Source organism: Plectropomus leopardus, chromosome 8 (assembly GCF_026936395.1).
Source record: "Plectropomus leopardus strain MGB_pleo_1.0 chromosome 8, ASM2693639v1, whole genome shotgun sequence".
Taxonomy (NCBI): Eukaryota; Metazoa; Chordata; class Actinopteri; order Perciformes; family Serranidae; genus Plectropomus; species Plectropomus leopardus.
Window position 1 is genome coordinate 8850786 of NC_142183.1, and position 16938 is coordinate 8867723.

Here is a 16938-nt window from a genome sequence, read left to right on the forward strand (position 1 = left end):
GTTCCACTTAACATGTCATTTAGCAGACTGCTAGGGCTTGTTACTCTTATTTTTAAAGATATCCAGACAGCTGCATCAGAGAAAAGGCACACAATTGTACAGAAAACTGGCAGAAATCATCTTAAAGTACTGTAACAGTAAATCACAATAAAGGTGTATTCTATATCATGTAGGTTTCAGGTGGTCTGTGTATGTACTCGTAGCCTGTGTAGTGCTGTTGGTAATATAATAAGGATGTTGCTCGTGCAGCCCCTCCCCTCTCCTCTCCTCCCCTCCCCCACTCGCAGTGTTGTATAAAGCTGCTGGATAACCTGCTGTGAAACTTGGATCTGTATTAGCTGGTCCAGGAGATTTCACCCGTTACGTAATCCTGAGTTTGCAGTCTGAGGATGAGTCTGCACGCCTGGGCCAGTGAGCTGGTGTCTAACTGTCTCACCAACGGTTGTGTTTACAGTGTCACGTATGCACATGAAGCTGTATGTACAACTAAAGTATGCATGTGTGCACAAACACACACAGTCACTCGTGTCAGTTCCCGGGGGGCGGGGTATCTCAAAGTATCTCACTTTGGCAGAGATACTCTGCCAAAGTGTAGGACGAGCAGCAAACCACTAAATAATACCAAGAGGTGCTGTAAGTAAAATCATGCTATTACAGAAAAGTCTGTCAACCAGGGAGAACCCATCTTTAGTCCAGTTAGTAACACACCCATCAGACCCAGTTACTGCATGCAATTTCCAATGTAAAGTAACCAGACTTTCAAAATGCATTCATGCTTTGGTTTAGTTTTTTCTGCATCTGCTGGCCCACATGAGGGGGCAATTTCTCTATTCAGGAATCTGAAGAGTTCATTAGTTGAGTGGTAATTATTTCAGCCTGTTAAGTGCTTAAGAACATCTTGAGTCATGCTTATTTTGAGCAGCAAGACCAATGGCTTGGAGGGAGCTTGTATTGCATATTACTCCACAGTATATGCACAATGTACATTTTTTACCAAAATCTATGCACCTTGATTGCATCTCTGTACTGTCAACTCACTGTATTGAAACTATTTTTTGCTGCAATCAGCAGCTCTGTTGGTCAGTCCCACAACATTTCCCCATCCTCTGGCGGCCACGGTTTTTGCCCAGTGAAGCTGGAATTTGGCGTGAAGGTTGTGTGTGTGAAGGAGCGTGTCTGTGTTCTCGCCAATTGGCTAAAAGAGGGGGCATCAAAAACGAGTGGCGACAGCAACCAATTGCTGTGTCATCTACCGTTGCTTGTGTCTTGGCCAAAAAAACTTCATTTAAACACACCACAAAGACTACACACAACCCGCTCGAACTGGGCAGACTGCAGACATTTCTTAGCCAGTTAGCACATTAACAACTCACCTAACTTTGAACAACCAAATATTTATTTAACACAAACAATGATGAACTGTTTCTGTTAAAGTCCTCGATGGCTGAAAAAAAAATATTACCTTATAAAACATTCCTTTAAATATCAAGCCCTTTTGACTTAATTCCTTTGTTTGCTTTCCTCACCTGTTTCTCTTCTCGTGCACTGAGCTGAACTGAACCACTGTGTGTTTTCTTACTGATAGGCTCCGCCGTCCCCGATGAAAATTCAACATGCTGATTAGGCCACAAAGCTGCCAACAAGGGCAAAGTAGTGCCAATGGTGGGCGACACCACATAAACTAGGGCAACAGATGCTCACCAACGGACCAACATCAACCAACAGTTGACCAACAACTTCCAAATGGATTCACAGACTTGCGCAAGATTTTGTGAAAGACTGGCCATGAGCCAAACAGCTGATTAACTGTTATTGCCAATTGGCAAAAGGGGAGGCAGCGTGAGTGGCCTCTCACAAAAAAAGGCATATAACTTCTACACAGATTCAGATGCTGAAAATTCTTGTTTCACTAAAGTCGACAAAGGCAGTAGCTAGGCTTCTTTTCAAAAGATATGGAGATGGAAAACACTACAAACTGTGGCTACACATACAGGCTCTGGATTGCAGTTACATGGACATGAATAACCCGTTTATGGGGCTTATCTAGGTTATTATTATATTCGGGATATGGTGTCTACATAAGCACAGAGAAATCAGGTTAATCATATTCACTGTATCCATCGCATTTTTTTCCAGAGCACTCCAGCAAACATTTTCAGGTTTCCCATAAACAGAATAAAGTGTTTACATGCTCAAACACAGAAATACTCCAAAGACCTGATTATAAACAGGTTATTCGTGTACATGTTAATGCATACTGTGTCTCTCCCTCTGTTCAGCAAACAAAAGGTCCACAGCAGAGTTTTCGACCACTGGCGTATATGGACCAATGTTTTGATGAGCGAGTGACAAATTTGTTTCTATCTTGTGCTCTACTTGCACCTAAAAATGGCACACATCAACACAGTCACACATGGGTGACAATACACATTGCTGGATTTGCAGAGGACAGTAATGCAATTACGTACTGCATGCAAGCAATGCTATTCCACTTGATTGGAAGTTGATGGAGATAATGTGCCAAGAAAAGATGCCATGCTCGTATAATTCAGGGAAGGTGAAGACTGGTATCAAATGAAAACAACACAGATTTTAAAAATATTTTCAGAAATTATGCAAAAATGAAAATGTGCAGTAAGCCAATGCATACAAAATAAAACAGACAGCACAACAAACAGCTCTTTCACTTGTTTGCATCTAAGCTTTTCCTTGACGGCCTGATGAAATCTGAAAGTGAAACCAGAAGCAGCAACACCTCAGGCAGACTGTAATTCCTGAGGAGCCAGCCCACATCTTCATCTTTGCCCTCACCAGCCGTGAAAAGGAGAGCAGCCTCGCAAACATCAAGCCTGGGGTGGACTCTGGGTTAACACGGTCAGAAATGATCAGCATCATCATGTGCTGCTCGCGTTAAAATGGCAGCAGCATGCAAAAGCAAGGCCTTGTAAATTCAACTGTATGACCATCAGGAGGAACCTCTAGAATTGCACTGGGAAATTTAACTCATTCATCTTTTATTTTCTCTTCATATAGCAAAATAATAGATGCTATTTGCTTTCACGTGATTTGTTTTCACATTGTCACACTGGATTTAGATTTTAGATTTCAGGACAGCGTTACCAGCAGTAATCATGAAAATTAGTGGCGGTGGGACAGCGTTCTTCTGGAAACATGGTGGCCACACTGGGGTAACGCCCTGTGAGCAGATTCATTTCATGCCGCAAACCCCCTTCAGTATTGTTAGCTATGTTAGCACCACTAAGCCTGATGTCACTGCTAACGCTGCTCACAGTGATAACAGAGTTAACAACGCTAAAGGGAATTTGCACTTAAAGATAGAGCCATTTACTCAACAGAACGATCAAGGGAGACTGAAGGCTGGGTACAATGTTCCCATAGAAACGCTGTTCAGTTGGGATGCCATGAACTGGCATGAAGGCAATCTCACTATTTGGGATCAATAAAGTTCATCCACTAATCCTTCCTTCCATCTTATTAGCAGTAATCAAAAAATGAGCGGTGCCACGAGCCAGCTCCCACCAGACAGTATACCAATACCAATATTCATCAATTTGTTTTGTTTTCCATACAAAGTTTTAAAGTTTGAAGAGGCTACGACAGGTCGTAAATGCTCAACAACATTTTCGCTTACACTAAATATTAGCAAAAGTCAGGGACTGTATCATAGTAACTCGGTGTGAGCTGTAAATTCACCACTTTTTCACTTAACAATGCGGTCTCTCGCTCCCTCTGTGTCGCTGCCTGCATGTCTGCTGCTGCAAAGAGCAGTGAAAGGTAAGAGCACTCACTCCGCAGCAAAATCTGGTGATTAAAATGTCTCCAGAAGTACTGCACGGAAAAAACAACTGACTGACATGATGCAATCTTGGTCGACTGATTATCTCCTACTGATGATTCAAGCCTCAGTCTTTCAAGGGCCAGACCTACAATTCATAGATCATGACGCATAACCAGTTAAATATACTCACAGCAGTTAGCCAATAAACAGTTAAAGTTTAACCATTGACATTCCTATTATGTATCCTTTGTTAGTTGCTTGCCTGTACTGCTTACATCTAGAAATGTATTATTTCATTATTTCTTCCAAATGTAATCCACTATAGAAAAAAAACAACAGCTAAATTCTTTAGATTTAAAAAAATAAAATAAATAATAACAAACATAATTCGACCAACAAGAGAAAAGCTATTTAATGACCTTTGAAATGATACCCGGATGCCAAATTTAAGACGAGGGTATCTATTGGTCTAATCCATCCAACAGCAGGGCTCAAGATCTCTGGGACAATAGGCTTCACTGCTCCTGGACTGAATAAGTAACATGAGACTTGGAAGGAAGAGAATTATCTCCTGAACTCATCAGGTAGGAACCTGACCTTCAAGACTCGTCAGTGAGCTGCATTACTTCTGTGCAACATCCCTATACCCCTCATAAAGCGGACAAATCATATAAAAAGTGGGATTCATTAACAGAATACACAAAACAGACCGCAACAAAGATCTTATTGTTCATATTCACTGCAGCATTCTCAAGCTCTGCATCGCTTGTTATCAGTCCAGAGCAAAACCACCAGAGATCCATCAAAAGAACTCAGATCCGTAGGGATGCTGTCCACCCCAGGAGCTTTTCAAAACAGAGAACATAGATTCCAAGCAACCTGCATGGTAATGAAGAATGATGACGTCTGTGGGAGCACAGAGTGAGTCAGCAGGTTAGAGATGTGTGTACAACAGACGGTAACAGATCTCTTTTGGACGGCAAAGCCACACTGCAAAACAATCCTGGCCATACAGGATACATAACTGGCCATTTTTAAACTGCAGCAGATTGTAACCATCACACAGAATCACATCAACTGCATTGCTATAGGGGGGAAAAATAAATTTCAAATACATCTACACAATGCAAATGCTCACTCTGACTGACATACACAATCCTTAATAGTATATTACACAGCCGTCTTACATTAGACCATTTCCATTTGATTCTTTTGCATGACGATTTTTCACCATGTCATAAAGCGTGCAGTCTGCCTGTGGCTGATGTGCTCTGAATTTCAAACGGCTATGCAGCGAAGCAGCTGAGCTTTCGACATTGTTATAGGAACATATTCATAAAGCAGCATGCCAGATGTTTTAACTCTAATGGCAACAGTCCAAATATTACCAAAAAATCTGGCTGGGGGCAACATCTCTCCAAACTCTTTGGTATCACAAATATAATTAGAGTAACCAAAGTCTAGATGTTAGTGTGTGTAATTTAACACCATTTATTTCAAAAGAAATGGTAAAATCACTTATGTAAACCTATAGTTTTCTAGAACAAAATAAGACATCAACATCCTGTGAAATTCCCACCATGCTAATGTAAGATTAAACCTTCAACAGTTACACAACTAAATGCAGACATTACAGCAGAGTTGGACAGACAAATGCACACAAGCTGAACGCAATCAGTTGTTTTATGTTCTTTTTGTAAAGAGATATTCTGAAGGCTGTACTTTAAAGGTTCAGTATGTTACTCTGGAGAAAGATAGCTGATTGTTGAGTCTCATTCCCAGGTCATAAAACACTCACGCAGTCCTACTATCAGTAGGGCTGCAACTAATTTTTATCTTCATTGCACACAACAGGAGGCTGTTCGGTCAGAAGCGTTCTCACATACTGGAAACACTCTGTTTGGTTTAGATGAGGGGCGGCGTCTGGACAGAGCGTGCAGGAGGCAGGACATGATGCCAATTACACCGCGGTCACGTAGCCTGTTTGGATTTTTGTCACAAACAACTGAGTCTCTTGCCATTCTTTGAATTCGTCACATGATTTCAGCTTCAGTCTTAATGACAGAACTTCCTGTATCTCATCATCTCTGGCTACACTTTTAATGCAGTCTTTGTGTAAATAAACCTCCTTCATCACCCTCAGATATCTTTATCTACTGGTTTTGCATGAACTGCATGACAGAAACATAATCAACACGCTCACTAGCTCGCTGTGAATTCTCAGGACAATCTGCCATTTTTATGCACGCATAGGCTCAAACGGACATTACATGGACTTTGTATGAGGAAGCTGGAAGAGTACACTCTGTCTGATGTCCGATCCAACTTATTCTTATTTTCTTACATACAGCTCCTCCAGATAATGTCAAGATAAAATCAGGTTTGCATGTTTGGAAAAGAGTTAACATATTCAATTTTGTAAATAAGAGAAAAAGCAAAGACGGAGATAAATTAATTTAACATAAGGATATGTGTTGAATACAGGCGGGCAAATATCACCCTGCTGACATGCCAGGTATGTAATCGACTTCACTTTGCACTCTCTCAGGTCCCAGCAGGTGCTATGTGATGCTGCTGACGTTCCTAAAATAACAGGAAAACATTGGTGACAGCAATATTTGACGTACTGAAACTTTTTGTCCACTCTCCTAATCTTGCATGCAGAAACAATTTGTCTTATTAGGTCTGCGGCATCAATTTTCCTTGAATGTATATTACAATTGCTGATTACTTTGGTTTGGCTGCCCACAATTTCAAAAGCAATGCCAAAATTTACAAACTGTCACCGCTCTCATGCCATTTGTGCTGTGGAGATTAATAAGGGTGTACACTATGCATGTTTTAAACTGTATATCTTATATATTGTCCTGCTATTATAATGTTTGTTGATGGAAAGAAAAAGGATGACACGTTGCTCAACAACAGCGTTAAGGTCCATGTCCACTCCTTCCTCTTCCTTTTCCTACTCTTCTAAAAACTGGCTGCTTAATCATCCTCGCTTCACAATGCTGAGCTGTCTGCTACCAGTCTCAGGGGAACACATCAGATCAGTGTACCAGTCTCCATTCATCCCCGCAGAACAATGACATGAATACACAGTACATGAACAGTGTGTATAGATGTCTCACCGTGTCTGTTCTGAAACGCATGTATTACTTAAGCTTAGGACGAATAATTCCTTTCCAAAACACAAACATCTTACTTTGCGTGTATCACTACTATGAGTGATGAAAAGTAAAAGCACCTCAGGCTGACCTAAGAACAGTAAATAATTTGGATTCATCAGCAGAATAATCTGAAGTGGTCTATTTGCTAAACAAAGCAAAATGATTTCTGTCTCATTCAACAGCTGAAATTATCAATATGAAAAACAATTTGGGGAAAATATGTATTCCTCCTTTAACAATGATCATATAAGATCAAATAAATGCAAAATTGAGTGAGTAAAGGTTGTAGTAGTCCACAGATTACGTCAGCCAGCTAGCCTACTGGCTAAAAAGTATAATACCAAAATCAACCACGACTTGGCTCATATTCTGACCACTTTTTAATAATAATTGTTTGGAAGTATCCAAATTTAAATATACCATAAATTCTTACCTTTGAGGTTTGTATACTTTTCTTGAGCGTAATTTATCAACACAGATCCCCCACCTCTGGTGGTCAGCTCCGCCTCCATAGTGACAAATGGGTTTTTTATGTTAACCCTTTGAAATCTGAGCAATTTGGCTTAATTTCTTTTGAAAACATGGGAATTGGGTGAGAGGCAAATTGAGAAACAAAAATGGCCCAAAAAATTAGTAAAAAAAAAAAGGAAAATGAATTAAAGAAAATTACGTGAAAATAAAAAAAATGTAAAAAAGAAAAAAAAGAAAAGTGAGAAAGTTATATATATATATAATTATATATGTACATAAATAAATAAATAAATAAATTTTAATTAAATATTTTTCTTTCTTTTTTCCATTTTTGTCATTCTTTTCTGTTTTCCTCAGCTTATTTTAAGATCATATTTACATTTTTTTTCACATTTCTTGCCCAGCTGCTCATAATTTTTTTACCGTGTTTTTTGAAAGATATCAAACCAATTTTTCTCAGGTTAAAGGGTTAAATATGAAAACTGCCACATGCAGCATCTCAGGTTACAACTTCTGTTTATGTCAGATTTCAGGGGGTGTGTTCAATTGCTCACTTACAACAATGAATGTGAGCAACTGGTTCACACTTAAAAACATTCATGTCTCACCTCAATCAGTGATGTCACAGCGGGCATTTTTTTAGCAGCAGTCAAAACACTTACGGTGACATCATCGTAGTTTGAACCCTCTGAACTTCAGCTTACATCAGTGCACATGTATGTTGTTTACAATGGGATGGGCAGTAGCTGTGTTGTGTAGCAGCGCCAAAAGAGGAGAAAGAAATCATTAACAAAATGTGTTGCAATTTATTACCAGTCTATTTATATGAGCCTAAAAATAATGAAAATACAGCCGTATTTTGCTCATTAACCCCTTAATAACCTGAATCAACATCAGTTTTCTTGTGCTGTGTTGAATTCACAAGCTATTAAACCCCTGAAAAGCTAAGCACATTAGTTTGATTTCATTCAAAAATATGAGGAAAAAGGCAATGAGCAAAATGGCGAGAAATTAGTAAAAGGTGACAAGAAAATGAACTGGAAATTAGTTTTTAAAAATGAGAAAAAAATTCAAAATTCTTGGGAAAAATATCCAGAAAACTCTATGTGTAATTATTGTATACATCTATTTTATTTCTTTTTTTTTAAGGATTTTTTGGAGGCCATTTTCTTTTTTTTTTTCTTTTACTTGATTTTAGGTCATTCACTTGTTTCCTTTTTATATACTTTTATTTTGTTAATTAACTACGTTTTGAATAATGACAAATAAATCTACCTTATACCTTGTGCCTTCAACTTTTTATTAATTTTTTACTAATGTCTGGCTAATTTTTGGGCCACGTCTTAAGTTGCTCATCACTTTCCATGATTATGAAAGAGGTCAAACCATTTTGCTCAGCTTTTAAAGTGTTAAAATATGATGAAAACCAGTACTGGGAGGTGCAAAGAGAAAATAATAAATAAAATGTGCAAGTCTATAGTTTAAGCCACTGCATGGTAAAAAAGCACTACAGTTACATACAAGTTCCCTATTACAAGCACTAAACAACTGCTTTATTTTTTTTTCTATTTTGAATGATGCTTGCTTTCAAACTAATTTATTCTTGTTTGTTTCTTTGTTTCTCTGTCTCCCCCTTAAGTCATGAAAACATGTCATGCTTAGTCAGTCGCTATAAACAACCCATCAAATCCCATTTTCTGTGGTGGTCGTTGCCTCTCTCAGCCATGTGCACTGGTCCAGTCTGACATCCTCCACTACAGGAGCAGCGCAGAGAAGTCAGCACAGATCAGCTGCACCGTGATTGGCTAATACTCTGTCAGCCGACATCAGAAGATTAACGTGATTGGTCGGTTGTCAGTACCAGGGTATGGACAGCTCCTACACACTGCTGCCATGCCGTCTCTCACGCACACACAGATTTCCTTTCAATGAATAAGAGTGAAACTGAGACTGGCTGCAGGAGCTCCACTCACTCCAAATTTGTGTTCAAAATAATTCTCTAAAAGTGACTCTTTTCTCCAAGCAGTCCAAACAGATGATACAAGAAGCCAGCCTCCTGCTCACCGTGTGCCGCAATTTACAAACCAACTGCCACTGCATGCTTAATGAAGCCTATGCTAACTTAACGCATGACTCATTTTGTTTTGCTAAGAACCATTTCTCTGCCCAACCTGGCACGGACCTGGACAATAATGACCTCGCAGTGAGTGAGTTCATGCAAAGGATGGTTGGATGGACCAGCACATGACCTACATATGAAATGCATCAATGCACACAACAACCACAAAGCAATATTGACATAAGTCTGGGATAATGTTGCAGTTTGTGCAAAGCCTGGCAGACACTGCCCTGGGCAAACATGACACTGCAGACAAGAATGACATGTTAAATCACACTCCTCAGGCATTACGAGAGCTCTGCTGCAGCTTGTTTAGTCATTACTTACAAGTATTTCATTCTTTTTACAATAACTTGTATCGTTTTAAAGGCTAATCTATTAAACCAAAAGTAAATCAACAGTAAATTGAAAACTATTTTAATGATTTCAGTACTTTTTTTTTTAGCAAAACCATCTAACACTCTGATTTTGGCTTCTCTTTTGTGTGTATTTTCTACTTTATTCAGTATTATATGATTACAAATGAAATATTTGAGTTCTGGGCTGTTGATTGCACACAATAAAGTCATTAGTGACTGTCTGCTATTTATGAGAGGAGGGGCTGCAAAACGGTGGAGGCATTTCAGATCATTTTTTAAGCATTGCAGAGGGAGTTAGGCTTTTTAATTTGGCTTAGAGAATGACATTTAACTTTAAATGTTTTTGTGTCATTCTAAACACACTTTCAATCCCAAAACCGGCAAGTGGGTTCTAAAGGTGTTTTCTTTTTTAAAACAAATCTCAAAAATCACACCATTTAGTACTGTGAAATATGGTCATTTATAGTAAAGGGAGGATCATGTATTTTCCAGTCACTCAGGGAGACTCAAGAAAAAAATTTGTGGCTCTTGGGAAAGTCATGATGAAGAAAAGGAATTACGTCACACCCCAGCCACTCCCCTACTCTGATAAATAAGGAAGTTTTCCCAGTTGGCTTAGGGGAGGGAATTCAACTTTAAACAGTTGTCTTATATATTTATTTTAAATGCCCTCTGACCCCCCTCCCAAAAAATAAACAGACTTGCAAGTGGGTTTTACAGGCATGTTGTCTCAAAAAAAAAAAAAAAGAAAAAGAAATCACACAAATTTTTCTTTTCTGTCAAATTTTTTTGTTTAGAGGAGGGCTATTTAACTCTAAATGGCTGTATTTTAAATGTATTTTATTGCCAATTTTAAAAGAAAACATGCCTTCAGATCCCAAAAGCAGATTTGGGAGCAATGTTTTCTCAAAAAAATGCCAAAATTATTCCAGCAATCATAGCAAGAAAGTGTAAATAGCAGAAATTAGCATTGGATTTCCACATTTCTGACAGTCTTTGAACATATTATGTGTAACAAAAGCTTCTATCTTAATTTCTTTTTTGCTAAATATAAGCTTAAAATAGTGATTTTTCATCAAAATCACTTTATTTCACTCAAATTTGGCCAAAAATAAACTAAAAAAAAATCATGAAACAATGCCACACCTCAGCCACCCACTCCTATGATAAATAAAGAACAGTCCCTTATAGTCAGATGAATTTATAAGGAAAATGGTTGCAGATTGTTGTAGATTGACCCTACCATGACTACAAACGTATTCTTAAATTTGATTTTAAATCTTTTTTTTAATTTTATCTTTGCACCTCTCTGTCTGCTCTTATGCTATTTTACTGATTTTTATTTTTCAAAAAAAAAAAAATCATTTAGTAAGTAATTTACCTTGTATATCATCTCTTTTATTGTAAATCTATCTATAATTATGTTTTATATTTTATTGCTCTGTTGTATATGTTCTATGCAATTACTGTGACATCTATAGTCTTTAAAAATGCCTGCACAGAAACGTTAGCCTCCTTTCACTGAAATAACTAAGATCTCCTCTGAAGGTGATAACCATGGCATGACTGAGGCTTTGGTTAAATGTGCCATTGGGCCAAGGACTGTCTACATGGATGAGGCAGCTGGAGCCATGGATGACCTTTACAATACTATCGCGGTAACTGATGCCGGGAAAATAAATCACGGGGAAATCAAGGACAAATCCTGCCCGTTAAAGATGCACAAAGCATCCACGGGGTGCCATGTAGCGTCCGGTGCGGTCGTGCAGGCTTGAAGTGTGGCAGAGCATCGCATCCGCACGAGGCTGCAGGCCTGCGTGAATTTGTTCATTTCACGGAGCACGAAAGCAGCAATATGCGGGTGATGACAGAGAGCTTGATATAACAGGATACGGCGAGGTTTAATCCCGGTGAGCGAGGCGGATGCATGTGCACGGTCACAGCCTCCGATACACACGCAGCACGTACACACATCGCGTTCAATTTGCGGAGGAAAAAAATGAAACGTGGGATTAAAAATCGAGGCGCTACCGTTGCGCGGCAGCAGTGTAGCCTTACCAGTTCTCCTGCATCCATCGGATGGCTTCGTCCTCGTTGAACTGTCGCTCGAACTCGTACTCTTGCAGAGCTAGCACCGACATGCTCACCGCGCTGTGTTGCTTGTTCACGCCGCTGAGACAAGACGAAACTCGAGGTGTTTCTGTTTAGTTAGGCTGTTTCCTCGCAACCCTCGACTCGCATCGCTCGCGCTGCTGTCTGGACCTCGCGGTTGTGCGCGAGCAGCTAGGCAGTGGCGGCACCTTCCTCCTCTACCGGCTGTCAGAGCCTACGCCCTCTTCCTCAGGACGGTGGACTCTGGGTCCTAATGCCGCCCTGGCTCTTCTTCTTTGTCATTGTAGTGCCTTTGAAATTCAGCTCAGTACAATACAAGTTTTAAAAAATAAAAAAAGAACAAGAAGCAATGCATATAAATTGTCTATAGATAATCTGACTAGATTATCATTCAATTCAGTTTAGTCGCATAAGCAGACTATAAAACAATGCATCGACACTGATATACAAATAGCCCCACCACCTCTCCTACACAGGAGCAAGACAGAGACTTTATGGTGGTTTTGTGTCTTTTTGTCATCATTATATGTCTCCTTATGGTTGTTTAATGTATTTTTGTAATTATTTGGGTTTCTGAGATAATTTTGTGTCATATATGGTTGTTTTGTGGGTTTTTTTGGTTGTTTTCAGTTGCTTTGTGGTCAGTTTGTGTATCCTTGCGGTTGTTTTCAATTCAATTCAGATTAGTTCAACTCAATTCAAGTCATACAACTTTATTAATCCCACCAGGGGCAATTAGTTAAGAGCAGTATGTCAAGACTATGAAACAAATGCATAACATATTTGCAATATTCAACAAGGCAAGTGCACCAGGAGCCAAGGAACATAGAAAATAGTATGTGCCAGTAGTTGATATAATGCACAATTTAACAACACGGTATAGACCACACTGTATACACGTGTATGACACCTACAGGGAATTTATAAGTCCGATTGCCCAAGGGTTAAAAGATTTAGGATGCCTGTTAGTGTTGCAAGCAGATAATGCATAACAATGCCCTGATGGCAACAGAGAGTTTTCCATCTCTTTGTGGTCTTTTTGTGTCTTGAGTCTCATCCTGGTCGGTACATTTTAATTTCAGTCTTGCAAGTGAAGGCCAGGTGGCCCCTGACACTTTGGCACTGTTCAGTAATCAATCCGTGTTCAATGCATTTTACCCCAGTGCTGGACCTTGTACATTTGGCTGCCTGAGCCAGCTTAATGTATAACAAACAAAAGAATATGGTATGTGCAATTTAGCAAATGTTATCTTTTTCTATTTTTTTTTGGTGCGATACGCCCTGGATGATGTTTGCCTTTTCATTTTCTCTTACTCTGATGGTCTCCATATTAACTTTTCTCTATATCCATCATTGATGTTGAATGTTCTGACTGTGATGATCTTTCACTGATGAACACATAAACGTGAACTGCATTGCCAGCAGGCTACTACAGGTGTTACCACGACTACAGTGATGCGTCGTTGAAATTTTCTAAAGAAGAAATGTTATCCTGAAATCAGTCTTTACGATGAAATACCAAGATAGGCACATTTTTGTACTAATTTTGTATGTCTTTTGTGTCTGTATGTTATACTTGTTTGTGCTACATATGCATCTGCTGTGAAAATTAATTTTCTCCATGAAGACAAATAAAACATGTATGTGCTTTTGAAGTTGTAACCATTTAACTATTTGCATTTTTAGTTTAAAAATGGACTTAGCATTATGTTAAAATCTTTCTCTGTGTGTCATATCTTTTACTTACTAAATATAGAAAACAAACATTTAATAGCTGAATAATTTGACAGTGCACTCATTTGATTATTTTTTTGGTAAAATCTCTGTGGTGTTTTATATAACATTTGTTAAGAAAAGCAATGCCAATTGGGAACTACTGGATGTTCAAATGCAGTTTTTTACCAGCACAGTGCTTGAGAGACGAGACATGGTTAATGGTTGTCAGATCATGTGAACATGTATTTGTTTCAGTTTAAAACATGAATGTCACTTTTGTTGTTTGAATTTTCAAAAATTTAAAATTTTCAAACTACTAAATACATTTTTTAAATTAGATATACACCAGAGATGTTCAGTATTACAATCAGGTAGCTTGACCACTTTGTTGCTCAATCATTAGCCATTTCCCAGTGTTTTAAAAGACTGATGTAATGACTGTTTTATGAACTTAAACAGGTGGGAACTATTTCTTAATCTGGCGAAAAGACAAATAGGTGGGGTGAGCCCTTTCGACAACGCCTGAGTGAACTTTTACCTGGATAGTGACGACAGGGCTGCAGGCAAACACAGACACATGCGTACACGAACACACAGTGTTGTTTCCTCCAGATTTGTTTGCATGTTATACAATTTAAGCACTGAAAGTACTGTCTGTCTGGCAGATTTACCTTTGGCTGGCGGGCCGATGATATCTGAATATATTGCAACTTGCCTTGGACTTTCAGCACATTTGATGTCATACTCAAACACAGGGCCAAAATCCAAACATGGAGAAACAATGTAGCTGATGGATAGATTAATTCTTATGACATTGTCACGGGGTATCTCATTATCAGCACAACCATATGAATAAAAGATTTCCCCATATCTTAAACTGTTTGTCACGGGTTCTTTGATGCAAGCAATACGCTGACATTTATAGAAAATGTATGACTTTGGCATGGCGAAACCACAATACTCTGACAAAATGAGGTTTCCAGAGCATCAGAACAAATCATCTCTGCACTCACATCTAAAGGTAGGTCATTAAATTTACCCACAACAACCACCAGTCTAGCCATATTTGCCCCTAAACTGACTGATGTACCAACTGTGGGAACAGTAGCTGGAGAGCAAAAATGCCAAACATACTATCGTTGCAGAAACATGCAGAAACAGGGACCAGTGTCACTAAACCTGTTGCTCTGTTACATGCTGAAGCCTTTACAGGATTCCCCACAAAACCACAATACTTAAGTCATACTCCTATTTATTCAATATGTGGACTTTGCCTATTTATTATTTTTTTTGTTAAGTGAGATTTATAAGGTGCCTAATAGCTTACCTGGTGGAGCGGGTGTCCCATGCACAGAGGCTTTGTCCTTGTTGCAGCAGCCGTGGGTTTGATTCCAGCTCCGGCCCTTTGCTGCATATCATCCCCTCTCTCTTCCACCTTTCACTCTCAAAGTATCCTGTCAAATAAAGGTGAAAAGCAAAAAAATAAATAAATGAACAGTGAGATTTAAATTAAAAGTCACTCCAGGTGAAATCACATCCATTGCAGTATGGAAATAAATGTTTTTCTTTTTTGTATGACAGACATCTGTGTATTTGTGCAAATTAACTGGAGTTTATACTCATCCGCTGAATACTTTACTCTAAATGCAATGTGTTGTTTCGGATTGCATTGTGGTCTACTGAGTCTACCAAAAAATAGAGAGACACTGCTTTTGAATCTCAGGGACCAACAACAAATCTGACACTGACAGTGTGTAGGGTCAACCCGTTCACCAGAATAAACATTGACTTTATACTTATCTGCAAACCACAAATATGCTACATTTATACGTTATTATGGAGGGGATACATTAAAAATTTCCATTTCTTGAGGCAGCAGTAGCTTAGTCAATAGGGGCATGGCTTTGTAACTGGAGGATCGCCAGTTCAAATCCTTCTGTGAACCACATATGGGGTTTGGACTGGTAGCTGGAAAGATGCCAATTTGCCTCTTGGGCAAAAAAAAAAAAAATCCCCTCAGTAATTAATAAAGTATGTCTTCTTCTTTTTCTTTATGTTACAATAATGTTGTGGTTAATGAGTGATTGTGTTTAGGCTTTAAACTCAACAGTGTCTCTATGAAAAACAACTGCTTTTGCAACAGTATCCCTGGTGGAAACACAGCAACAGGTCGCTAAAAAACAACCATGTTTGATGGCTTGAAAGCCTCCTGATTGACTCCCTAAAAAACAACCAGTTTGGGGGGCATTGGTGGCTCAGTGCATAGAGCAGTTGCTCCATGTACAATGGCTGAGTCTTCACCACATTGGTTGCAAGTTCAACTCCAACCTTGGCTCTTTGCTTCATGTCCTCTCTCTCCCCCTTCCAAACTTACTCTCTGTCCTATCCAATGAAAAACCCCCAAATTTATATAAAAAAAACCAGTTTTGTTGTTTGTTGGTCTCAAACAGCAGTCTGCAGCTAAGACAGCATCTCGCCAAGGTGTCACTCCATCAACCAACCTCTCCGCAAGATGACAAAGTCAGCTCACGTGTATTTATGTACATGTATGATACACATAAAAAGTACAAATGTTAGATACCGGTGGTTCGCAGAAATGTGAAATGACAACATTTTTTGTGATAACTGGGCTGGAAGGGTGGGTTCAGCTAAAGTGGGACATTCAAGGATGGCCTTTTTGCCAACAGACTTAATGGAAACCAAATCTTGCCACACCAGCATTTGTTAATGAAGAGTAGCTTTTATTGCATCAGTGTGGGCACAGTTGAAGTCCTAAAGAGACTGGCTGGCATGCGAACAAGCAAATGAACAAGCAAATGAACTGGACTCATAAGTTTTAGACCCATAGACTGTAAGTAAAGATGGACGACGCGCCCCCACTTACCCCCGCTAAGCTGAAGTGAGGTTAAAATATCCCGGGTACGAGCGCTGCCATCTTGCGAGGGTGATGTCATGGGAAGCCCCGCATCTGCGCAGTAACAATATCGGCGGTGAGGTAGTTCCCGCCCAAACACCCGTCCGACCAATAGTGAGTAGCTCCACTGAATATTAGCGCACGGATTGGCTGTCACAGCTGTCAATCATGGCGGAAAAGCCCCCTTTTGTATAATTTAATAACTCATTAAAACAGAAAAAATCATGAAAACAAACACTTGAACAAACATCAGGGTGATGAGAGATACTTCAGTGACATAA

General features: G+C 39.2%; 1 protein-coding gene across 2 annotated transcripts in view; it reads right to left on the reverse strand.

Moving 5' to 3' along the window:
* elovl6 (ELOVL fatty acid elongase 6) overlaps positions 1 to 16727 on the reverse strand; it is a 29926-nt gene extending 13199 nt beyond the window's left edge. The window contains exons 1-2 of one of the 2 annotated variants that reach the window (XM_042493331.2): positions 16628 to 16727; positions 15071 to 15197 (exon numbers count right to left, since the gene is read on the reverse strand). In XM_042493331.2, coding sequence (XP_042349265.2) covers positions 15071 to 15197; positions 16628 to 16697 — 197 coding nt within the window. In that variant the 5' untranslated portion in view covers positions 16698 to 16727. Of the gene's footprint in view, positions 1 to 11973; positions 12248 to 15070; positions 15198 to 16627 lie in introns of those variants that run through there. The other variant, XM_042493332.2, reaches the window with a different exon arrangement.
* Positions 16728 to 16938: the final 211 nt, after the last annotated feature.